At 43.2% G+C, this 26,503-nt stretch overlaps 1 protein-coding gene across 7 annotated transcripts in view; it reads right to left on the reverse strand.

Annotated features, from left to right (window-relative positions):
- ep300b (EP300 lysine acetyltransferase b) overlaps positions 1-26,503 on the reverse strand; it is a 48,811-nt gene that overhangs the window by 8,408 nt on the left and 13,900 nt on the right. The window contains exons 6-26 of one of the 7 annotated variants that reach the window (XM_080722911.1): positions 25,687-25,929; positions 25,038-25,128; positions 24,376-24,504; positions 24,102-24,219; positions 23,396-23,579; positions 22,059-22,136; positions 20,746-20,831; positions 20,410-20,556; positions 19,304-20,074; positions 18,708-18,950; positions 17,376-17,589; positions 16,567-16,685; positions 10,617-10,856; positions 9,755-9,843; positions 6,278-6,358; positions 5,297-5,353; positions 4,909-4,986; positions 4,238-4,305; positions 1,743-1,893; positions 511-771; positions 117-282 (exon numbers count right to left, since the gene is read on the reverse strand). In XM_080722911.1, the coding sequence (XP_080579037.1) occupies positions 117-282; positions 511-771; positions 1,743-1,893; positions 4,238-4,305; positions 4,909-4,986; positions 5,297-5,353; positions 6,278-6,358; positions 9,755-9,843; positions 10,617-10,856; positions 16,567-16,685; positions 17,376-17,589; positions 18,708-18,950; positions 19,304-20,074; positions 20,410-20,556; positions 20,746-20,831; positions 22,059-22,136; positions 23,396-23,579; positions 24,102-24,219; positions 24,376-24,504; positions 25,038-25,128; positions 25,687-25,929 (3,614 nt within the window). Of the gene's footprint in view, positions 1-116; positions 283-510; positions 772-1,742; positions 1,894-4,237; positions 4,306-4,908; positions 4,987-5,296; positions 5,354-6,277; positions 6,389-9,754; positions 9,844-10,616; positions 10,860-16,566; positions 16,686-17,375; positions 17,590-18,707; positions 18,951-19,303; positions 20,078-20,409; positions 20,557-20,745; positions 20,832-22,058; positions 22,137-23,395; positions 23,580-24,101; positions 24,220-24,375; positions 24,505-25,037; positions 25,129-25,686; positions 25,930-26,503 lie in introns of all 7 variants that reach the window. The other 6 variants (XM_080722910.1, XM_080722907.1, XM_080722909.1 and 3 more) reach the window with 6 other exon arrangements.

Consider the following 26,503-nt stretch of genomic DNA (forward strand, 5'->3'; position numbering starts at 1 on the left):
AATTATAATGGAAATCCTGCTGTGTGTAATATGTAATTTTAAAAGAAATGGGAGCCTTGTCAGCAACAAGTTGTAAAATAATTTGCATCGTATAACCCTGTTGAGACTCCTCTCACCTTGTAGTCGTGGACAATGCGCTCTGCCACGGCCTTGTCCAACATTTTCTTGTACCACTCCTGCAGCCGTTTTGGCTTGGGAATCTTCTGGTCTACTGGGTGACAGTGGAAGATGTAGTCGTCCCCCTCACTGGGTGGACACGCCCAGATGTGGCCCGTTGTAAACCTGCGAAAAGGAATAGCGACGTTAATTCACATTAACTAAGAAATCGAAATCCATTTATTCTTCTTGCTTGCTCAAGTTATTGAAAGTAACTGAAAATTGCTTTCTTTGGCTGCCTAAAGCAGCTCCAATGGTAAAGTAACTGATACACACAGGAGCTAAAAATCTGGTTTTATGTTTTCAAAACAGATGTATTCGCATTTTAAGCTTGTGTTAACAGTTTTCTCATACCCTATTCTCCTGACATATTCCAGGTAGCCTATGAGGATCTCATGGTAGACGCCTGTACGGAGGTGGCGAGGCTGAAAGAAGTGCACGCTGTCCAGGTAAGAGATGTAACATCTTCTCTGATTGGGTGGAGGGCAGTCAGAACCGTACTCTTGCACATGCATGCCAAAGAAGCATACATCGGCTCCATCGATGTCCTCAAATGCAAACAGGGCTTTTGTCCTGTATGGAAATGACTCCGACATTTCTCCACTGTCCACAAACCTGGGGGACAAGACAGGGATCAGGTCTAAGGAAACATGTTCATTAACTACTTTCAAATTGAAATGCCTATTTTGGGTACATTCTCAAAAAAAAAAGAAAAAAAAAATGTTTTCTGTATTGAGTGATTGTTATTCACTGAGCCTTCAGCTTTAACTGTGCACTCTCTCTGCACACGGAGAACTGTTTTCTCTCCAGAGGGTGGTTCTGGTGCATTCCAAATGTCAAGTAGGGTCCTAATCAAATCACCCATAACAACTTAGTTTCAAATCTAAAATATTGGTTTGATAACTCTACATGTCTGTGATTTCAAGATGCTGAATTGTTCTGGTACACGGTTTGTTACTCTAAACCCCATAATCTGATTAGCTTCGTAAAGAAATAACAGAATGAGATGGTCAACATTTAATCAGAAAACACATTTCTGATTCTGCCTCAAGTTGTGGATAATGTCTGTGTATATGACAGAGTGCAATAGGATAACATATACAAAAGAAAGAACACTAGGTAAGTTAAGTGAGTGGGAAGGAATTTAGGTAAGGTTATCAGTTCTTTAGCTCTGGTGGGCTTCACTGATGCATCCCTACTAACATCTCTGGCAGCAAAATCCCATATTTACTCAAGCCATGAATGGCCATAAATATAAAGGACATATTATTCACATCCTAGCGTGACCAGGTGCTTCCTGTGAATCGTTTCACTGGTACTACACCCATGCTTCCACAAAAAACCCTCCCAATTTAACAACCAGCGAAGATTAACTCGCCAATTACTATCTCAGTGGTTCCCAAACTTTTCAGGTCGAGACCCAAAAAGAAAGATGAGACGTTTGCCCGGGACCCAAACTAGTGACAATAGCAGATCAACAACCACACAACGCCTCCGTAGATCGGCTATTTTCACTACTTCTTAATTATAATGTTTTCATATTTATGGAATTTTTAATGTATAACATTTGTAAAAAACCCATGTACCTGGATTTCATGCCTGGCTTGACCTCCACCACCTTGTCAGAGACGTGGACCACGCGGATGGTGACCTCCCCCGCCTCAGGGTGGGCCTGCCGCTTGAGGTAGTCGTTAACTCGCGTCTCCAAGAAGACCCCCAACTTTGTATGGGGGAGCCCTGTGAAGGAGGAGGAAAAAACAGGACAGATGGGCAGAGAAAGAAGGGAGAAAAACAGGAAAATAGGAAAGAAAAAGGAGGACGGAGAACAGAGACAGAAAGAGAGAAAAGACAGATGAAAAGACAACAGGAAAAAAAGAATGCTGGTTAGAAGGATAAGACCATAATGGTTGAAATAAAGCTCAGTGAATTATGAGGTTGGGGAAAGCGAGGTCGTCAACAAGTTCACCAATATGGATTTGTGATAATGGAGTCGTCTTGGGTTTCTTAATCTGGGATTGCTTTCATATGTTTGCACCACTGGCATACAAAACTTGGCATTGGCTCAACCGAAACTGCTGGAGAACACTCTGGAGGCTGCCTGCCTGAGGCATTTTGTCAGTCTTTTAAAGTATAGCAATGGTATTCCCCGTCTTTGTCAATCAATAAGTTGGGGCTGCCCTGCTTTTAAATGGGGTCAGTGAAGCGACTTCGGCCTCGGCTCTAAACTCTTTACACCTAAGTGTTATGAGAGGTGCACAATAAAATCCTCATGTTCATTTAACTTTGAGAGTGTACAAATAGACCCCTTAAGGTGAGGGAGAGAGACATGGAGTCAGTGCTTAACCACAAGAACTCTAGCATCCCTATTCTGGGCATTTCAGTACGCAAACATTCTGCAAAATGCACAATCTAGCACACGCTCTTATATATCAGAATGCGTTGAATTGTGAGCTTGTAGATAGGCTATTTTCAGGGTAGAGATTACGAGATAAAAAAGGAGCGGACCACTGATCAAATACGTATCTAGGGAAGAAAATACCTTGTTTTAAGCATTTCTATGAACTTAGGCAGTAATAAGTAGGAGTGATGCAACAACAAAATGGTGCTTTTTTTATTGCATGAAGAACTACATTGGGAGAACCGTGTGTTTACTAACCGCAACAGTGTTTAGCCAAGACCCGCCTTTGGAAACGTACGGGCCTCTTTCCCTTCATCTTCATCCATATGAAGTATTTTTGTTTGTGTTATCTTTGGGTGTATTATTGTAGGCTAATGGGTAGGTAATCTTGCAAAGTTCAAATAGGCTATGTTATTAAGAGCCCATTTAACCAGTAATATCACATTCAGACAGATAAATTACGGGCTATCAATCATCTGGATGGTCTTCTATCCTGAAGGCTATCCACGAGTTTCCTACGCCCCATAGTGCATTGCGCAAACGTCTGCACCGAGGTTCCGCCGCCGATTTACAAGCTCACAACGGGTTGCATCTGCGACGCGACGTGAGCATGTATGTCTGCTGTTAAACCCGGAAGTTTGGTCCTGATAGTCTCCAGTAAACTCCCGCGGAAACTTGTGGATAGGATGGTGTGCAATACACTTTTTCATCCGTGTGACAAATGAACCTCTTAACTCTCCTACTGCCAGATTATTTATTTATTTATTGGGTCTGGTGCCATCAAAAAGCGGCGTACCTTTGCGACGTTATAGCAGATAGACAGACATTTATTTATTTTTTTATTGTGCAATAGTGCACTTTGGTCTGCCAGGCAGCAGAGGGCGGCGTCATGCGAGAATGAATGTGAATTTGCCTGTTATGTGTTGAAGAAGAAGAAGACCAGTCACTGGCCACAGAGCCTTACAGCCAGAGGAAATCAACAAGGAAGTGAATTGTTCTCCGTTGATCTAACGCATAATGGATTTTTTACACCATCACCGCGGAAAATGTGTTTACAGTAGACGGCCGCGCGACCCCTCATCAGCTTACAGTCATCAGACGAACGAACCGAACGAGCGCCGTATTGGCATCGAGGTTCTGTAAAAAATGGGGCGAACGTTAACGTTCAAAGCGTGGGGAGAGTTAACATCTTCTTCATACTCACTGTCATATTCAAGATAACTTAATTGAAACAGCAGTTTAATAACTTTAAAGTAACGATGACAGCGTCCACACAGGGCGAGTCTTATCAAAACATGGTTGTGGTTAGTAAACACGCGGGAGAACCTATACCTGTATACAATTTTTAGTATGGGTAATTTCAGGGAAAGATATGGAACAAGCGGTTGATTTAGGGAAAGAACAAACATTTATTTTAATTTCCACAATCATCAAAAAATACACCAGACTACGTCATATTAAAATAGGGTACAAATATATGTCAACATTTATTTTAAAGTCAACAACATATCACTAACTTGAGAAATTGTGTTAGTACAACAATTTCTCTGGCCACAGAACAGCAAAGTCCCTGGTTCAATTCTCAACTCAGGACATGAGTTGCAGGTTTCTATTCACTATGCTTTTGCTTTCCTATCGTTCCTAGTATTGTCAAAGCCAAAACAAGGACTGGATTTTACTTACTTCTGGCCGCGTATTTGTTCTCCTTGCGTGTCTTATTGGCCTTTTTAAGGCAGTTGTCACAAGAAAAGCTGTGGATAGAAAGGGGACAATTCAGTACTTCCATATGTAACATCTCATCCATTATCTGTCAGACATTATGTATCAATAACATTGGTTAGTTTCATTAATGTACATATTTATCAATTTGTTATTTTAACTATAGTAACTTGTGATTGAAAGTGCCGTTTCTTGATAGCAAATAGACTATGCAGGAAATCAAGTGGAATCATGGAACAAACAGCTTTTCAGAGAGGGCGCGATCACACATCTAGCGCCGTTAGGCTCAGAATAACGCCCATAGTAGCTGCATTTCCTGCCGTCACAATGGTTAGTGCCTATCACTGCCGGGTGATAGATCAGCAGTGCTGAACCACATGCGTTGAATTCAACGCTTGTGTATGCGCATCAGCAACGGCCCACTGACGCTTCTGTAGAACCCTTTCCTGTTTTTTCCCTTAACATGGGAGTGGATGGGAGTTCTGCTGCTGCCCGTACCCATAGAGTTGAACTACAACAGGCTTTGAGTATGTGTGCGTTTGTTATATAGAAAGACTACTGCCATCCTGGCATGCATACTCAACAGTGACGTAATAATATATAAAGAGAATGCGTCTGCGTGAGAGGTGGCTCACCCTGAAGGCCATATGGTGTCATTATGCAGGACACAGATCTGGTGCATTTTACGACCACAGTCAATACATTCCACAAGCCTGGACAGAGAGACAGAGCAGAGGACAGATGCAACACAGAGTTAATAAATCCACATACTGTATGTCAATATTCATTCTTGTCTGCTCAGTGGTGGAGTTAAGTGAACAGGGGAGGAAAAGGCAGCGACGGACTGCAACAGGTGTGAATAATGAACTACAGGATGCGCTACACTCTTGCATCATATATAGCTTAACATAGATAATATATCAAATATTAATGACATGTTCCGTTTCTTTAAGCGTAAACAATTTATTTTATAGTTAGACAGTTCAACGGCAATATAAAATATGATAAAAAGTTCCAACGTACAACTCAGGGTCGAGGGTGTCGTTCTTTTTTCTCTGGAACTGTTCTTTGTTGATGGACCTGTGAGGGGGGAAAGATTAGGTCAATTTGCCCGAAATAATTTCTGTCTGTCTAGTTGTCAGGGATAGTACATACATGTTTTTATCAGGCACTGCATGGCTTTAGGGGTACAATAGTTAATCAAAAAAATAACAGATTGCCAATTTTTGCATCACACCGTTTATGATGAAGTATAAACTAGGGTTTCCTTAGAATTATTTTGCGTTGATTCATTGAAATATATCGTCGTTGTCGGGTGGAAACCTCGTATCTCCAAGTTTCAAATTTGTCTGTTCTTTCGCAAAGTAAAGCCCTGCTTCATCATACAAGGCCGTCGCACAAAAGTAGTGAAAACAGCAGATATACAAGCACACAACGCCTCGCGGTGGGAGGCATTGTGTGCTTGTAGATCGGCTGTTTAAATCATTTTTAAAATGATAAATGCAAAACAAACGGTTTTGGACATACAAGGTTTTCACCTGACACCGACGATATATTTAAAAGAATCTTATAACATTTTCCAAAAAGAACACAATTCAAGATTATTCAATAAATCAAATAATTGATCAATAGAATAATGGCTAAGAATATTTATCGATAGTTGCAGCCCTATGCACAACATGTTATTAATCAGAAGGCACTGCTTGGCTTTGTAAAGAACTGCCACAGGAATCTCCCAAGTTCAGAAAACAATAAATCAGTTAAAGAATGCATGAATACATTATATAAACAAGATAACTATGTAAGTTTGAGTCTGGTTGGCTTTTATTTATGAAATAATGGAGAGAGAGAGAGAGAGAGGGAGAGAGAGAGAGAGAGAGAGAGAGAGAGAGAGTGTGAGTGAGTGAGTGAGTGAGTGAGTGAGTGGGAGTGGGAGAGGGAGAGGGAGAGGGAGAGAGAGAGAGAGAGAGAGAGAGTGTGAGTGAGATGTATCCAGGTACTCACGCCTGAGGCTGGGAGGGGTCGTCTCCCAGGGAAACGGTCTCGCCCTGGATTTCGTTGAAACACTTCTCGCAGAAGTGGTACCTGTCAGCAATAAGCCCAAATTTTGGTGAACTACACCGTTCGCCGAACAGCACAGCCAATCACAGAGAGGACACGAAGAAGCATCCGCCAGTCAGGAAGGGCGGGCACACAGGAGGAGAGGGCCAGAGGGCAAGGGAGGTCGTCAGGCCAGGAGGTACGGTAGGCAGCCAATCGTGATGCAGGGTTTTTGTGTGGGGCGGGTGTTTTGATTTTGCGTATAAATTTCGGAGTGGATGATCGGTCACACCAAAGCAGGCCAATGCAGACATCACAAGCGTTAAAAAAGGGGGGGAGGGGAGAAAAGGGAAAAAGGGGAAATGGGGGGAGGGAGGGAGGGGGCAAAATGAATATTTTAAAAAGCGTGAAAAAAATCGTTACAGGTCAGACAAGGATGATGGAGGGATGAGAGGGGGACATGGTGAAAAGGGAGGGAGGGATGGACAGAATGTGAACAACAACCAACAGAGGACAGAGAGCCAAGGCAAAGCAAAGATTAGCGTCAGACATTCTGTGGTCAACAACAACATTACAGCAACATGAGAGTAGGGATGGGACGATATAAAAATGTCATATCACGATTATTGTGACAAAAGAAATCGCGTTTTACGATATTATCGCGATAATCAAAATCCATTATCCTGGGGTGGAACATTTGCCAAAAAATAGCGTTGCAACGTCTTGTGAGCTTGTAGATCGGCTATTTTTTGGCAACTACATTTGAAAGTGAAAAAAAGTCTGTATCAAGTATGTATATTATAAGTACCTTTTACCAATTATGAAGGGTTTAAATAGTACCGGATATGCAGCTCGGCAAATAAAAGGTGAATTGATCCCAGTGCATGACAGAGGACGATATCACGATAAATTAAATCTCCACGATACGATTATCGCGAGTGTTTTTTATCACGATAAACGATAGTATCGCTTATCGTCCCATCCCTACATATAGTCCATGGGCCATACGGGTTGTCGGTATCAAAAAGGTGGCAAAGGTTATCATGCATTTTTGAAAAGCTCTATATCTGTAGATTATATTTTGGTATGATAACCCTTTCTTAGACACAGCTAAATTGGTGTTATCAGCCGCTAGAGTTGGTGTCCCATTAACTTTACATTACAGGGAAAAAAAGCTAAAAATTAATCTGCTTTAAGTAGCATAAGAGGGGTCAAACTAGGGGGTTTTCATGATGCTGAATCCATAGCAAGCATCTGTTTTGCACGGAAAACATTCCTGGGGCTAAAACAGCCCACACAAAAGTGTGAAAAGTGATGACTCATCACTTTTCATCACTAAACCATAGTCTTGTGGGACAGTGTTTAGCCCAAGGAATGTTTTTTGTGCAAAACAGATGCTTGCAATGGATTCAGTATCATGAAAACCCTCTAGTTTGACCCCTCATATGCTACTTAAAGTTGTACCATGTAACTTTTTTTATAAAACAAATCTTAAAATTGTCCTAACTGTTAAATCGCTAAAGTTTTAGAACACCCACTCCGTTATTTTCAGCTTCTGAAGCCTTCTCTTTATATGTTTTCTATGATCCTGGCCGTGGACCGGATTTCGCGCCAAAATGACGTAATCTGCATCATCTGTATACGTTGTGTATACGTTGCCCAATCACATCGCCGATCATGCACACATGGTACACTACCGGCCAATCACAGCTTATCTGCTCTGGTCTCCAGGAAGCGCCTCCGCTTGGCTACAGTGTTTACCATGGTGAAGGATTTTAACCTCTTAATCCACAAATCCTGGCCAGAAAATTACGTTCTACCATGCGTTCTACCCCTCCACGGATTACTATCGGTCGCGGTGGTTTGCGGCGCCGCTCCGGTGGTCCGCGGCGGTGGTCCGCGACGACTCCGGCCGAAAAACGGCCGAAAAAAGCAATACCGCTACTGACCACTAGTTGAACTTACACAGTATAGCTTTAAAGCAGATTCATTTTTTGCTTTTTTTCCCTGTAATGTAAAGTTAATAGGACAACAAATCTAGCGGCTGATAACACCAATTTAGCTGTGTCTAAGAAAGGGTTATCATACCAAAATATAATCTACAGATATAGAGCTTTTATAAAATGCATGGTAACCTTTGCCACCTTTTTGATACCGACAACTCGTATGGCCCATGGACTAATAAGAGACCACTAAGGAACTGTGGAGGAGGAAGGGGTGGGCGTGAGGGTACCAGGCTCCACACATCCAAGGGTGGATGAGGAAAAATAAAACAAGTGGTAGTGCAACAAAGACCCATCATCCTTTCGGTACATTTATAAGGTGGGAACCTTTATTCTTATAGTGGTGCAAGTTGGTTACACCCCCCCCCCTCCCCATTTCACACAGTAAAATCCTAACTCTGCAAGTGGTGTGCATTTGTAACTCAGATTGAATGAAAACATGTAACCAAATGGTCCCTTATGGGTCCATTTGGTTCCATTAGTTACACGTTCAAGAGTAGTCTGACGTAGCCAGATGATCAGAGCTCTCCACCTGCTGATAGGTCTGAAGACATCCAAATTCAATGAAAGGGCTAAATCTGAGGTGAACAATTAGGACATTTTAAAAACAATGCGAGGCCTTTAGGGCATATTCCTTCATATGGGATGGTATCAGGATTGGTTTTCAAAGCAGTGGGTGTAGGTTTGTTAGCACAGCCATCCAAGCCTATTCATTGAATTTAGATTTCCCCAGACTTGTCATTAGGCCGGAGATCTCCGATTGTCTGGCTACACAAGACTAACCCTAGGTATGCACTATGCACACAATTGCACTTAGAAGCGGATAACCCCCAAACCCCTCTCAGCGTAGTGCATGTGAAATTAACCCAGAGAAAGCATGGTCCAGAAACCAAAGACTAAATCTGAAGACAGGAACCCACTTTATGAATGACCAACGTAATGGAAAATTAAACAACGGTGAGTTGTGGTGATGGAAATGGTGCCAGGGTAACCGTTTGAAGCCAAATTTAAAAAAAAAACTTTGACTCGTCTGTGATTGAACAATATGCTACATTGCAGCAAATATCCCACACGGTGTGCAACAATATCACAAGACACTCAAGTTCTATGTCATCTTATGAGGATTTATCACAGTCAAATATCTGCACATGAAAATACAATTCTGTCTTTATTATGTGTGTATGGCCCATGTGCGTGTGCCTGTGAGTTTCATATGTTGTCTGTATGATTGATGTGCATGCGTTTCATCTGTTGTGTGTGTATGACCCATGTGCGTGTAGTGTTTGTGCGTTTCATCTGTTGTGTGTGTATGACCCATGTGTGTGTTGTGTTTGTGCGTTTCATCTGTTCCGTGTGTATGACCCGTGTGCATGTGTTTCTGTGTGTTTCATTAAACCCCAACTGTGTGTTTGTGTTTCAGTGTGTTTACGCCCCCTACCTGTTCTGGTAGCTGAAGTAAGCAGCGTCTCGTTGGATGGTGCATAATTGTTTTCCATAGCAGCATAGGGTTTGTGGGGAAAACTCCAGCTATAACAATAGGGAGGGAGACAGAAGAGAGGTAACAAAACAAATTGTTATTTGCACAGCCATTCATCTGTGGGAAATTGTATGCCAAAATCGATTTCCATTTTCGCTCACACTCAACCCTTTTGAAAAACAAAGTAAGACATTAGAAAAACAATCGTTAAATACACAACACCCGCTCTTCCCGAATACATCCATATCATGCACAAACCAGGGCATTCATGAATAGTGATTTTTAGTATTCAAATGATTCGACCTCAAAGCATTCGAACAGTCGAATATTCGACAGGACTGGCCAAACTGTCAAATATTAAGTAAGCAAGAGGCGAACATTGTGAAAATAGCCGATCTACATGCTCACAACGCCTCGCAACGCGAGGCGTTGTGAGCATGTAGATCTGCTATTTTCACAATATTTATCTGCAGAACCGAGTCACATTAAATGTAATACCAACAATTTCAAGTGTTTGTCAGGGTGTTTGTCCCCAGTTCATATATGTTTATTTTGGGGGTCACAGCCTAAAAAGGTTTGAGAACCCCTGGTATAGAGCATTAACAAATTCATCCACCAGGGGCATTGACAACTCATTCTTATGACTTCCTACCGGTATCTAGCCACGCTTTATAAACTATATATTTTTGAAAGAGAAAACAATAAAAATAAGCGAATATTCGACTTCGGTGAACAACGTCGAATAGTGACTTTGATATTCAAATATTCGGTGAATGCCCTAGCACAAACACACAACGCTGCACATCACACACTCCCATCTCACCTTCCGCCCGCAGCAGTACCCCAGGCCTTGCATGACCGGGTCAATCTCAGCCTCGAACACCTCTGCCAGCTTGGAGCAGTACTTGTAGACGCGGGACGTCTTGCGGTTATACAGCCAGGCGTTGTTGAACATCAACCAGACATCCTCCACGTACTGCCAGGGCTCCTGGTACTGGCCTGTGTCCAGCTTGCGTTTGATGGTGGACAGGTCTATGGGGTTCTTTACTATGTCAAAGTAGTCCTGCTGATGACAAGATTGGTTTGGTCGTCGAGGTGAGAGGGGAGAAGCAGGGAAAACCAGGGAAAACCGTCATTATCGTCGTCATTTTTGAGGCGGCAGAAGAAGGTAGTCGTGGTGACGAACCAGGCGGAACCAGAGACCAGGGGGAGACAAGGGGGGGAACAATGATGTTGAGCGCTGCAGAAAGGAGGGTTCACGTGCAGACAGAGAGACATGACAGCTTCTCCCTTCCAGCACCCTGCTTTGCACCCTCTCTCTTGACCCCAACTGTATTCTACAGTCCACCTCAATTGTTTGCATCAGCTACCGACAAGATTTAAGATTGCTGGGTAGTTACTTTGAACTAGAAGTGTTAGAGCAAAATGACACTTTTGTAGTTTGGTTTGGATTGTACCTTGCCATGATGTACAGCAACTCCAGATATTGGTGAGGTGTCTTCAGTAGTTGCTCTACTGATTAAAAACACTCATTATTGACTGTGCAGTCAAACAGATCTCAAAGACACTCTTTAACCACATACATGAATGTAAACAAAGCAGAGTCTGACAATATGTAACATTACAAGTCCCAAAAGCATTTTTTTAGGTGATATTTCTTTGTTAACGCAAGTGTTAAATAGCTTTATATTCTTATAGTAATCATTCTCCAGCTCTTTAGTAGGGTTAGGATAGACATTTTATCCAATCAGGAGGAGACTCATTCAGGATACAGGATAAACGTGAAAGTGTTCAAACATTTTAACTGCAACACTATAAAATGTAAGCTTAAATCATAAATTCATTCTGATTGGATGAAATTTACAACCCACCTGAAAATGTATTTTCCATTTACTAAAGAGCTAGAGAGACACGCAGACTCCTGTTGCTGAACCAACACTCAATGATTAATGTAGAGACTATAGCGCTTCAACTTTTTAACCCAATCAATCTGGAGATTTATAAGGCATTAGACCTAAATAAGTAAAGAAATGTTGATTTTGTTTTTAAGAAATAGCCAATAGAAATGTTGATTTGATTGATACCATTTCAAAATTAGAATCTGTGGATCCAGTTCGGATCTTCCTCCTAATTAAAAAATCAACAGGAAGTTGACATATTATTACCCATTATCACCTTCCCTATTTTGGCAATATAAATTAGGAAGAACACCCAGATTGGATCCTCGGATCTGGAAATCAACATATTTGTGTACAAAAAATGCAGAATCAGGTTTCGTAATGTAATAAATTGTCAGAATCCTTTGTTTGCATCCATTTAAGTGCTAGAAGAAGTGACTCATTTCACTGTATAATGCAAGTCAATGACGAGACTAGTTTGGAACATTAACTTCTAATCAATGGAGCAATCTTTCTAATCAACAGCGCAACGACTGAAGATATTACACTAATATTTGGAGTTACATCATGGCAAGGTACACAACTCAAAACTACCAAAGCGTAATTTAGCTTTAACACACAGGACACTTGCTATGAATTAATACCATTAGTATATTTAGCATTTTCCCCTCCTATAGTTTTCCTGGGAGGTCCTGTGTAGGGAGCGCCTGTGTAGGGAGGTCCTGTGTAGGGAGCTCCTGTGTAGGGAGCTCCTGTGTAGGGAGCTCCTGTGTAGGGAGCGCCGCCGCCTTCGCTGCAGTGTAAACACCATCCAGTGGTGGGGTAGAAGTAAAATGATTGAACATGTGAAATACTCAAGTATACAGTACTTGAAGCTGTGATGACACCCAAAAATAAAGTAAGTAAGTAAATAAATCAGGCTCTCTTTGGCTGATATTGTTGATGACGCCACGGCGTGCCTCTACTGTACTTCACTGTATGTACTGTACTGTCGGTCTCCCCTATTGTCTCCCCCTGCCAACACTACGAAAACCAGGAAGTCGCCTTACAGGAAAATGTCTCATTACTAAATCTGTGCATATAAAAATGATATAACCTCTCAGTTATCCTAGTTTTAGCAACATTGTTCATGTCAAATAGTTAGATTGGCTTATTTGTTGAAATGATAAAAATCGCTATGGTGGGCGGTTCAAGGCTGGATTCCAGCTGGGGAGGAGAGGAGCTAAAGACGGATACATATGGTGGTGGTGCACCGTGACAAATGCGGCACGGTGCTCTCATAGCAATTTTGATCATTATAATGAATATGCTTCAACAAACTAGTTCACGCGGATGATATCGATGTACAGGTAACTAAGATATTCGATTGTATTCATATATATTCATATATATTTTATATGAGCAGAATTACAATTAAAACACGTTTTAAGTCGAGGCAAATTCCTCAATTTCCTGGTCAGTGAGAGGCTGCGGGAGGCGCTGATCTCTCTGCTCTGTCTCTGCCCGTTTCTGAGCCTTTACAGAGAGACCATGTGACCTACTGTATCATAGTGTTAAACGTCGGTGTGTGTCCCTTCCACTTTAAGTAAATGTAGGCTACTAGTTACTTTACACTACTGTTTACACCGCAGCAATGGCGGCAGCGCCCTCTACAGGGGAGAGCTCAGGAAAACGGTCTAGAGCTAACTTTGGCAACATGGGCTCTTGCCCTCCGCTGTGGTCTGAAAGCCCATGGAGATTTCAGGCTGCGGAGGGCGATCGAGGTGCAAAGCGGAGGTGAATCAGAGTAGTAGTAGCATTAGCAACAGGCACACATTGTCAAAAAGCTAGAGGATCAATTATATTATCATTGGCAGCATCAGCGTTGGCGATCGACCACGTTTGCACAGTGGCGATTCTACTCTTACATCCCCCCCGCCCCTTCCTCCCTCCCTCCCTCCCTCCCCCCCAGTATGATGTAAGAGCAAAATGGCCATCGTGTGAATATGGTCAATGACATGAGCCAGCAACTTGAGTGGCGGCATGGCGGCACATTAAAAGCCAACGGCACTGAGGGCAAAGCAAAGATATGCAAAGACAGGTGAGTCTCTGGAGTTGTCCCAGCAATCCTCATCTCTCCTCAGTTTATTCTCAAAAAGGAACCACTAAGGGGCTGTGTACAAAGAACACTTTTTTTTAAGCTTCCAGGACTTTTTTTTTTTTTTTTGCCATGGATTTCTATGGTTTAGATGCACTAGTAGAAACACTTCCCAGTGCCAGGCATCACATTTCAGTGCTGTTGGTATCCAGCGATTGTTGGTGTGCCTCGAGTAGAAAATAGTTAAACTTTTAGGGAGGAGTGCCGCTAAATGTCACTTTCCTACGCAAGGTTGGAGTGACACGCCCATACTAAGGGCACATTTAATGTTCTGGACATGATATCCGAAGCGCTCTGCCGCTCAAAAATCGCTTTCTGCAGACACAGCCTCTAACACTCCAAGCTCAGGAGAATAGAGGAGGAAAAGTAGAGGCTTTTGAGACTCATCCATCAACAAGGAAGTGGGTGGAGGCTTCAGAGCTAAGGGTCCATCTCCAAGTCACCAAGGCAACAACAAACAGGAAATTAACCCTTTTCTCTGAAAGGACCAGTCACATGACAACCAGGCAATGCACATCATAAATATTGGATCACCACGTCAAGGAACAGAACCCCCCCCCCCCCCCCCGCCCGCAAAAGAAAATAATAATAATAATTTGGGGATCCCGACCCACAGGTTGAGAACCACTGGTGTAATTAATGACTGTGACAAAGTTATACATAAAGTAAAGTATAAACTCTGGAAGTTGGGGGTGTTACACAACCAATTACTTCACATGGCATAACAATTTTAAAATAGCAAGTTCAGTGTGTTGCATTGTGACACGTTGAGTGTGACTGCCATTTTCCAAATACTTTTTTTTTAAGTGGTCAAATGAGTGCTAAAACGAATTAGTGCGCCAATTGCACACATGGTGTTACAGACGTAGCTGGATAGACCGTGCATTACTGGATCATGGACGTTCCTGGAGTGGAGAGATGAGCCAAACACCTGCTGCCCTACATCAGTGGTTCTCAACCTTTTCAGGCTGTGACCCCCAAAATAATCACATTTTAACTGGTTATATTGTAGCAGATCTACATGATTTGATCGCGTTGCGAGGCGTTGTGAGCATGTAGAACGGCTATTTTCACAATTTCTGCCTCTAATATTTGACGATTTGGCCAATGTTTAATTTGTCATTTTAGATCTATTAAAAAGTCCTTACATTTTCACTTTAGAAATGTGCAGATCCCTCTATATACTTAAACTTTATGTTGGTTTGTTTACTGTTGAGTTAGAAAACAATGTTGCACATTAGGTTAATCATCTGGGGACCCCCCCCCAAATAATTTGGGGGTCCCGACCCACAGATTGAGAACCACTGCCCTACATGACTGATCTGGAAACAGGTTGGCATTTGTACGATTTTAAACTGTATCAGAACGTGATGATACTGTGTATATATGGTGTCTGATTCTGTTAAAGTACATGAAGTAATAATACAATTTTAGTTTTTCTAACTAGATTTCTCTAGTGAATTGTTCCATCTGGATAGTAATTAAATCAAAATGTACTATAATTGACAAAAAGTATACCATAAATTGATTTGATCTGACTGAAAAGATACATTGAGTGTACAAGTGTTGGTCCACCTCTACACACAACCCACAACCAAACTCAAACACAGTACTAACTACTGGTGAGGAACTGAACTAGGAAGCTAGGATGGAATTCTAGGATGACAGCTATCAAATCATAAATCCAAATAAAAATCTAACAGAAGCATTTTGGAAAGCATGAATGAGGGAGAAAACAAATCTGAAATACGTATATGAATGACAAAACAAAGCAATAGGCTATGAGCATTTTTCTGATACTTGGAAGTGAATTGCTTCCCTCTGGTAAGGCCTTGAAATGCAGGATTGTTGCGATATGGACCAGATAATGGAGGTTTACTTAATTTTTTTGGTGTGTGATGAAAGACAAACAAAAACAGCCATTAACTTCAGAGAATGGTCTGGGGAAATTTGGGGTGGGAAGGATTATAATCGTTGAGTGACTTAATTAACGTGCATAAAGGGCTTCCTTAGTAAAAGATACACACACATATATGCATTTGCGTGTGTGTGTGTGTGTGTTTATAATCTAAAACGTATATTCAGTAACTGACTAAGTAGGATAAAAAATTATAAAAAGTATAAAAATAGAAATGAGTGTGGGGGAGACACCCAAATAGACCTTGAAGATCAAGAAAGCGCTAAATGGGCTTAAAATCATTGTGTTGAAACAATCAATGGCAAAGGAAGAACTTTAACCAGAATAGATTTTCATGCTGTTCAAATCTTCCCCCCTGTGTTATGTAGTCATTGTCAAAGACTGACAGTAGTAATGTTCATAAGCTTTGCTTTGATTTATCCAGTTAACTAAATGTCTTTATGCTGAGAGAATTAGATGTGGTCATAATTTGGCTCTTCACACACACTTAAAACTCATGCCTCCCATGTACATACAGCTTAACCATCTATGATTTTTGTACATTTATATACAGTACATTCTAATCAAAAGAACACACACACTTAAATCTCATTCTCTCAACACACACATGAGTTAAAGATGGACTGAAGGTGAAAGAAACTGGATGACAAGTAGACATATCAAAAATGAAAAAAAGAAAAAAGTAAACTATGACCACTATGAAGAAAAACAAAATAAACAAGAAAGAGAAACGCTAAGTTCATAGAAGAGGAGCAGAAGCAAAATGGCAGCCAGTGCAGTCCCTTACCAGGTTAGTTTTGTTACTAGTTCGAATACGTACGGGTATTCCCAGTAACTGGGGGTTAACCGGCTGACGGAAGGGCAGGGACTCTGGGTCCTGGCGGTACAGAGCCTCCAGGGTGGGCATCAGAGCCTGACGCAGCTCCTCTGGTTTAAAGACTACAGAGAGAGAGATGCATGGAGAAGAGTTGGAGTCAAATATAAGGACAGAGAAGATGGAGAGAGGGAGAGAAAGGTGGTAAGACAAAGACATTTTTAAGAAAAGAAAGGATGGAGATTGGCAGAGGAGGGAGATGAAGTGAGGAAAGTTGAGAGAGAGAGAGGAGGATAAATTGTGATAAGAGATGAATGAGAGGGAGATGAGAAAGAAGCGATGGGAAGGGACAAACTTTCATATTTTGATGAAGTATGGTCACCTCTCACAGCATACCTCACCTGGTCGGGTGTCAATGAAAGTGGAGTAGGGACGGGTGGGAAGGGGATGGGACTTTCAGAGATATTACTTAGGATCATGACATGTATGTTTTCTATTGTTTTTATGTACAGGTATATGTATTATTTATTTATGTTAACCGTTTCATTTTGTTTTTGTAAATGTATAACATTTGATTTTGTGTGAAAAAAAGAGAGAAAAAAAGAGCATGCATTGTTGCATTTATCTGACTTAATGTAATTTGCTCGAATAAAAAAGTGATGGGAAGGTAAGTAGAGGTAGACAAAGTGAAAGGAAGATGCGTGATCTTTAATTAAAATCTTCTCATGGAAAACCAAAGAAATTAAATATATAATATCTGTACAAATCTCTTTTTAATGTCACCAACAGAGAAAGAAGTTGAAGTAAGCACTCACTTTTCCGTTTGCTCTGAGTGCTAGAAGGAGAGCTGGCGGCTGCAGGACCTTCCTCTTCCTCTTTGGGCTCTTTCTTCACCTCCGGCTTCCTGTCCTCGCTCGCTGGTGCGGATGACGATGAGGATGACGATGATGACGATGACGATGAGGACGACGAAGATGTGTCCATGGGCTCGCCTTTACACCCATCTCCCGAGGGCTTCTCTTTCTTTATCTGAGAAATAGAGTAGACGGTAAAACGCCACTCTAATGATTTCCTAAACTCAACACACAAATGTTTGATCTTCCTGGATAAACTGCAGTCTGAGAGAGTTGGCTCCTTCCTCGAGTAGGGAAGTTTGCATGGCAGTGGATGTCTGATGTTGGCAGTTTCAATTCTCAATGGATCTCAACAGGTTTTTAATCCCACTAGAATAATAGATCAACTGCCCCAAATGTTGTGTTTTTTGAGCGGTGGTCACAACGCTCCTATACGTGGCCGTGTGTGTGGGTCTGTCTGTCTGTCTGCGTGTCTGTCTGTCTGTCTGTCTGTCTGTCTGTCTGTCTGTCTGTCTGTCTGTCTGTCTGTCTGTCTGTCTGTCTGTCTGTCTGTCTGTAGCCTGCAGTAACCTTTTCTGACCACACATGTTAAGGGAGGGGCGCTGTTGTTCAGGCCAGGCCAGGCAGGCACACACACACACACACACACACACACACACACACACACACACACACACACACACACACACACACACACACACACACACACACACACACACACACACACACACACACACACACACACACACACACACACACACACACACACACACACACACACACACACACACACACACACACACACACACACAGGGGGGGAAAGGGGGGGGGGGGGGGGGGGAACCACCACTCAGTTCACACGGCTGTGATTTTTGTTTGGTTGTTTGGTTAATGTCTAAACTTGCTCATGAGAATCCTGCTAGTTTCTTGCGCTCAGCATTTCTCCAAGGACAAACATAGCATTTTACAACTAAAATCTGGTTTTCAGAATAGCATTCACTGAAAACAGGTCTGACACAGTGCATACAAAGCCAAGCATTAGTCTATGAGGGGATGCAGGGACATTCAGTGATACAAAACAAGCACTTCTCCCGGAACTGACCACAGGTCTCAACTAGGAGGTTGTTGTGGTTGTTGTGGTGTTAGCACCACTGACTAATGTGTTTGGTTTGTTTAGGAGACCATCAGGTCAGTGCCACTATACTCTGATCCACTGGGATCAGAAGTACTACTGTTTTTCCATCCTACCAGGTATTTTGAGTTGAGAACCACTGGATTAATTAAGTATCTCACCTCTGGTTTCTCCTCCTTCATGTCAGTCTGACCCTTGCCCATCTTCCCAGAGGCCTTGCTCTCTTCCTCCGTTTCCCCTTCCTCATCCTCATCTTCCTGCTTCTTCACCTCCATCTTCACCTCTCCCTGGGAAGCTGCGGGGCCATCTGCCGGGGCCATCTGGGAGCTGGGGTCTGCGCTGCTGCTGACCGACGGTGGAGTGGACACCTGACCATCCGCCGTCCCATTAGACTTCTGCGACAGCTGTGGGATAGAGGGATGGAGGGAGAAAGAGGGAGAGAGGCCGCTCTTAGTTTACAATTACAAAAGAAATTAAGCAGGGCTCAAAAGTCTGTTTTGGATGTTGGAGGAAAAGAGGAATCTATAAGGGAATATCACTGCATGTCCCAAGAGACTTTCAGAGGATTCAAATAGTAAATTAATTATAGCGTTACACAGATATAAACAAAGGTTGAATAAACAAAGACATTCCATTCCCAACTTTCTCATTTTACAACCAACTACCAACATTTTCCAATGTTGGTAGTTGGTTGTAAAGCAGCAACCCGAGTATAAAGACGGAGAAGCTGCTCGGAAGCAGGCAGCCATCTACTTACTGGAGAGCGAGGAAGCTGCGATGGCACATGAGAATTCTGGGTAGAGGCCGACGGAGCCTGTCCCACCTGGGGACCTGAGGAGGAGGCTCCGCCTCCATGCGCTTGCTGCTGGAGCTGATTGGTCTTCTCCGAGTTCATCCCTTGCCCAACTGGCTGCTGGGTATGCTGCTGCTGTGGAGCTTGCTGCTGCTGCTGTTGCTGCTGCTGTTGTTGCTGCTGCTGCTGTTGTTGCTGCTGCTGCTGCTGCTGCTGCTGTTGTTGTTGTTGTTGTTGTTGCTGCTGCTGCTGCTGTTGCTGCTGTTGCTGTTGTTGTTGTTGTTGTTGTTGTTGTTGTTGCTGCTGCTGTTGTTGTTGTTGTTGTTGTTGTTGTTGTTGTTGTTGTTGCTGCTGTTGCTGCTGTTGTTGTTGCTGTTGTTGTTGCAGTTGCTGCTGCTGTTGCTGTTGCTGCTGCTGCTGCTGTGGAGGAGGCAGCTGGGCTGGATTGGGAGTGTGTGGCTGCGGCGTCTGAGATCCAGGCAACCGGGGAGGTGTCTGGTGAGGCTGAGGCGTGAGGCTGCGTGCCGGCGACGGGGAATTCTGTCTGAGGGGTGGGCAGTGAGGGTGGGAGTTGGGCTGGGTGGAGCTGGAGGACGGGGGTAGGTTGGGAAGAGGCCCGGCACCTACGCTACCAGGCCCCAGGGGGCCTCCAGGGGGGCCGGGGCCTGGTGCAATGGAGCCTGACTGGGCAGCAGGACTGTTGGCTGGGATGGAGGGCGGTGTGGACATCTGGTTCTGCTAGAGGAGACATGACAGGCACAAGGATGTTACAACAACTATTTTCACACTTTTGGTACAGCGTTGGGTAGTTACCCTCCTTCTCCCATTAACCCTGGTGTCCCGCTCTATTTTAAGCCCAAACCACACCAATGAATTGCCTTGCAACATGCAACTACCTGCAACCATTATACCCAATGGCAGTCGCAAGGAGTTGCATTGGTGTGGTCTACCTTAAAACTGTTTTGTTTTGTTGCAAGGAGTTGCATGGCAAATGTTTGGTGTGGTTTGGGCTAAAAGTTAATTGTAATCCAATCTAATCTATTAAGGCAACTACAGTATCTGGTTCTTACATGGGGCATGCCTCCCTGTGCTCCTGGCTGGTTCATGCCAACAGGACCAAGACCTGGATTGGACCCAGGAAACTGGCCTGGAGGGAGATACTGGTTCTGTAACTGGGCAACGTTGGGTTGACCCATCCTTGCTGCTGCCATGCCCATCTGGAGACCACACGGCACAAGGACATGTTAAGAGGTTTGACCTTATGATGCTTGTTTTTAAGGAATACACAGGGTTATTTGATTGGTGTCTTGCATTTGAATGCATAAACAGTGAACATACATACATACATACATACATTAATTAATCCATGAAAACAGACCTTTAATAGTTTCTTAAAAAAACCTGACCTGGTTCATTGGATTGCCAAGAGGAAGGGGAGGTGTCGATCTCTGACCCATGGACTGCATCCCCATCTGACCAAACTGATTCATCCCTAGAGATGAACAACAAAACAAAACAATAAGTACAAAATAAGAATAACACTTTCTTTATTCCTCAGAGGGGAATTGCATGTGGCGAGAATGGCAGCAATGAGGTCTTGTCCATTGTTTTTTACTATATTTAAAGTACAAAAAAAGGAACAGGAGCGCGCACCAGCAGTGAGGAGGTGCTGACCACGGGGATACAAATGTAGAAAAGAACAGGAGGTCGTACTTAAGTACAACACCATATTGACACATCTAACATTTCACTCTGAATTGGTACTTGGAGGTAGGAAACACAGATATAGAAAGCTAGATGCCTCATTCGCCGCTGCTGTCCACTGGAGCGACCTGTAAAAAAGTCCTGCCGGAAGTGTGGAAGTGTAGACGGCACGCTGCCACTCGAAGTGACTACTCGCCAATCACTGTGTCTTTTCTGGGACGTATCTATTCAATTCAAAAGGAGCTTTATTGCAATGTTTACATTGCCAAAGCAAGCGTCCCTGATCATGCACAGCTCAGCTGTTCTTGAGAGGTGCGTTTGAAAAGACACCTGCCTCTGATTCGCCCACCAAATTTCAGTTTGTGACGAATGCGGCAATGTGCTTCTGAATTCCACCAGGACATTTTTACAGACACCCCAGAGCCGGAGGAGGGGTCTACCTTTCTATGTATATGGTAGGAAACCTCTGCCTGTATGTACTTGTATGAGTGTGTGAGTGTGTGTGCGCGCCCGTGTGCGCGTGCGTGTGTGTGCGCGCGCGTGCGTGCGTGCGTGCGTGCGTGCGTGCGTGCGTGCGTGCGTGCGTGCGTGCGTGCGTGCGTGCGTGTGTGTGTGAGAGACATTGACTCGAACAGTGGTTCTCAAACTTGGGGTCGGGACCCCAAGTGAGGTCCCCAAATTATTTTGTGGGGTCCCCAGATGATTAGCTTAATGTAATTTTCTTTTCTCACCCAACAGTTAACAAACCAACACACAGTATAAGTGTATACAGGCTATCTGCACAATTATAAAGTGACAATTTAAGGACTTTCAAGACCGTTTTAATACCAAACTGTCAAATATTAAGTAAGCAAGGTGAAAATTGAGAAGATAGCCAATCTACTTGCTCACAAAGTCTCACAGTGCAAGGCGTTGTGAGCAAGTGCTTGTCAGGGTGGGGGTCCCCAGTTCAAATAGGTTTATTTTGGGGGTCACAGCCTAAAAAGGTTTGAGAACCCCTGGACTAGAACATTACCTGCAGGGTTCTGCATCCTGTTAACCATCTGATTGGGACCAGTGGGCCGGACCATGGAGGGGTCAGCATGAGGACCATCTGACAGAGAGTAAACAGCATGACAGGCATCAATAATCTAGTGAAGACATCACATCAAAACCCTGGGGAATAATATCTAATAATCTGTGAACGATCTAAGCTGTATATGAGATAAGTAGACAAACTCACACAATCCCACTTAAAGCTATACTGTGTAAGTTGCTCAACTAGTGGTCAGTAGCGTCCGCGTCTTTCGGCCGCGGACCGGGCCTCACACCCCCGCGTCACCCCCGCGTCTGCCTCCACCTCGCCGAGATCTATCTTTAGAGGGGTACCTGGTTCCTGTGCGTTCAGGCATTCCGGAGAAACGGAGTGTTTCACCCGAGTATAGAGACACACGGGCGCCTACAAATATGGCCGCCCTATTGTGATAGCTAGCGACCCCACTTCAAGATGCGCTGTGATTGGCCGGCAGTGTATAACCCTCGCTGTGATTGGCCGGTAGTGTATGATGACGTAATTTTTGCGCGAAAACCGGACCCCGGTCAGGATCATAGAAAACATATAAAGAGAAGGCTTCAGAAGCTGAAAATAACGGAGTGGGTGTTCTAAAACTTTAGCGATTTAAGAGTTAGGACAATTTTAAGATTTGTTTTATAAAAAAAGTTACATGGTATAACTTTAAGTATCCATCCTTATGTGTCATTATAGATGTTTTTATCCAAATGTTCTCATCTTGCTAGGAGACAAGCTAAATCCCTTAGACACATCTGGTTGGCTGTTGGTTGGTTATTGTGTAGTTAGTATATGTTATCTACCGGTATCTATATTAGCTGTCATCAAGTTTAGTTTAACAATAGCTAACGATGAAAGAGGACTGGGGACAGAGAAGCCCAAAAGTCAATTTCTCCCAGCACCAAAATATCTACTGGATATTATAGCTAGCTAGCTAAACTCTTTTCCCAGCCTTTTCTCATGTCACGAAGGAGAAAAGCCTGAAGAAGAACTACAGCATAAGTGTCTATGGGGCAAGACTTCCATTTTATGTACATCCCCGGAAGCTGTATTTTAGGACCAATCGTGACACGGTTTTCATGCCCATGGAATTTAAACAGATTATCACAGCATCATCTTAATTTCCTTGGATGGTACTTCCTGTACTTTCAGTCGCAGTTCTTGCCCAGCATACTAGCTAGTACATACAAGCTAACCAACAAGATGTGTTAAAATTCACATGGGCAGTTTGTTTTTATTGTCAATTTAAATATCTATATGCTGTATTCATGTGTGGTAATAAGTGATTCAAAGTGTGTGCTTACTTGGGGGTTGTCCGGGGGGCATGGGCGGTTGCCCCATGCTCGGGGGGCCCTGCGGCAACCCTGAGGGAGGCATGCCAGGCTGGCCAGGCATCATGCCCTGCTTCTGAAGTCTCGTCCGCCTCTTCTCCTCCAGCTCCTTCTGGATCTTATAGATCTTTTCAGCCAACAGGTGGTAATATTCCGCCTGGAGGTCAAACAGCAACAGAGAAGGAGAGTCAAGCGAAGAGTGAGTTCTCTAAACACTGATAAAACAACAAATATATCCAGTTTGCACCAGAGATGTTTGTTTTGACTAAGAATGTAATATATTCAATACCAATACGAGGCAACTGAGCAACACGTCCTCCCCCCCAATGGTAGTGGATAGAGGACCGCGGGTGGGACTTGACAAAGGGTCAATTCCCCAATGTGTACAGTGGTCCCTTGTTGCTTCCAACCTCTACTGTTGGCCTGGGTTATATTCAGACAACTACATGCCTCCTCCAATACACATGGAGTTTCCAAACATTTATTTTCACCTCATAGCAAGGAGTTTCACATGGAGAGCGTAACCTAATCACGCCATCTTAGAAAAACATTGTTATTGACTTACTACTACTACTACTACTTAGTCCAAACAGTTAAGCTAAGTCTTAGTTAGAAATGTGTTCCATCACTAGTAGATGGAATGGAAATGTATGTCACAGAGAGAGTATAAGGTTCTTACCCTGCTGTTAGCGGACTCATACATGTCGCCCTCTACTTTCCGAGCGTAAGCTACCAGATTCTCCATCCTCCGGTCCTTCAGCGCAGCTGGGTCTGGGGTTGGGAAGATAGCCTGTACACTGCTCATCCAACACACAGAGAATAAAAGAAACAAAGTCAAACATAAGATCCAACTGTGACAGTTATCATTCATTCACTAAGCGATAATCATACAGCTGGTCTGGGGTCAAGGTGATGGCAAGCACTGTTCTGATTTCTCTGTGGTGCAGACTCACAGCTTGTGGACAAGGTGGTTACGGAGGTCCTGTGTGATGTCTTCATGCCAAGACTTTCTCATGCCTGCTGCAGAGGCAGGGGTGGCTATAGGCATGGAGCCCAAGCTGCCCACGCCGTCGTTCATTAAACTGAAGAAAGAGAATGAGAAGACAAAGAGAAAATAAATTAGAGAGAAAGAAATTGGGAACAGATTGGTAACTATCAGAGTGACTTCGAGAGACGTTTCATCATACAATTTGGATTGTTATTTTCTAACCAACTTATCAGTGATTATCTGAAAAGCTAATTGTTACATCATGACATGGTAAGAACACAACCCAAACTCTACCAAAGAGTCCAGACCCTTTAAAATGGTACTACATCCAGCTTGCTACCAGGTTACTATGCTCAGCTGATAGTGTAAACAACAATTCATGGCAAACTGTTTGTGATGGCCCCAAGAAAGATAAATCATGACATGATGTCTACAACATAAGCATTAGTGTTGTCTACCATACAGTAAAAAGTGTGTAGTTCATTGCATTAACATTACAGTTAAAAGGTTGAGTGTAGAGCATAGTTTCACTGCTTAGCACCAACTTAAGTGTCCCAGAGTGAGGCAATGAACCTGTAAGTTGCTCTGAATGACTAAATGTGAATTCTACTAAAAATGTCTACTAACCTCTGGGCATTGATGGAATCTGGTAGTAGGCTGGGCTGTTGGTTGGAAGTCTGCACCCCAACTCCACCATTCACTCCCATGGGGTTCCCGCCTAGATACACATAAAGAATGAGATACAAAGCTTACACAAAGTCGATCTTTCTACCAGTAAATATACATTTATAACAGAGGTCTACTGAGGACCCAAATACAGTTGCAAGGGTTAAGTTCCGCAGAAGCTCTGTTATGACTTGAAATTGTAATAATGTATTACAACAGGAATACAGTATATGCCTTAAAAGTTTAAACTGGTATAAAGAAACTGACTCACTCATCTCTTTACAAACTTTCAAAGGACCTTTCAAAGTGGAGAATCCAGTCTTAGAGGAGCAAACAACTCAAGTTAACATGCTGAGCCTATAGATCCTATTAACCACTTGCACCTTGGCTGACAGCATATACTTTGTTGAGCAGGGTCCTATACTTGGTTCCTTCCTTTTTTCCCCTCTACACCCTCTACGGACTGACGGACAGACAGGATGTGCCGGTTTTCATACTATACTCTATACTGCCTACGGTCGCAATAAAATTGATCAAACGTATGCAGCAAAAGTTCACAGCATGATGAACTGTACTGTATTCACTGTATTGTATACCATTACACACTCACCCATGGCATTAAGGGTCCTCATTCCAGGCTGCCCCTGAAGGGCCTGGTTGGGCATCATGGCCTGTGAAGGTTGCTGTGGCATCTGGTTGCCCTGGTATGTGAGGCCCAAGGCAGCATAGGCTCTCTCTATGGAGCTGGGGTCTATCTGGTTTGGAGGGTTGAGGCTGGGGGCGTTAGGCTGGGCCCCAGGTACACCTGACCCTAAAGAGTTCACCAGGCCCACCCCTGCATTGCTAAGGAGCGCTGTGGGGAGCAGGGAGAGAGACAGAGGGACCCATGAGAGGGATATAGAGCAGTGGTTCTCAACCTTTTCAGGCCGCGACCCCCAAAATAATCATATTTTATCTGGGGACCCCCCTCCACCCTGACGAGCAAGAGTTGAGGCATTACATTTTGTATAACACGGTTCTATTGTGAAAATAGCAGATCTACATAGGCGTTGTGAGCATGTAGATCGGCTATTATCACAATTTCTGCCTCTAATATTTTACAATTTGGACAATATTTAATTTGTCAATTTAGAGGTATTAAAATGTCCTAAATTGTCACTTTAGAAATGTGCAGATACCCTCTATACAATAAACGTTATGTTGGTTTGTTTACTCTTGAGTGAGAAAACAATGTTGCACATTAAGTTAATTATCTGGGGACCCCCAAAATAATTTGGGGTCCCGACCCACAGGTTGAGAACCACTGATATAGATGGGAGGATCAATGCAGCAGATAATTAAACAGGAATTAAAGCAATTGGGCACTTTGTAGAGCTTTGGGTTGTGTAGTAGCCTACTCATGATTTAACTAGTCCAACTGACGAGCT

This window comes from Nannobrachium achirus (genome assembly GCF_963921795.1).
Source record: "Nannobrachium achirus genome assembly, chromosome: 4".
NCBI lineage: Eukaryota > Metazoa > Chordata > Actinopteri > Myctophiformes > Myctophidae > Nannobrachium > Nannobrachium achirus.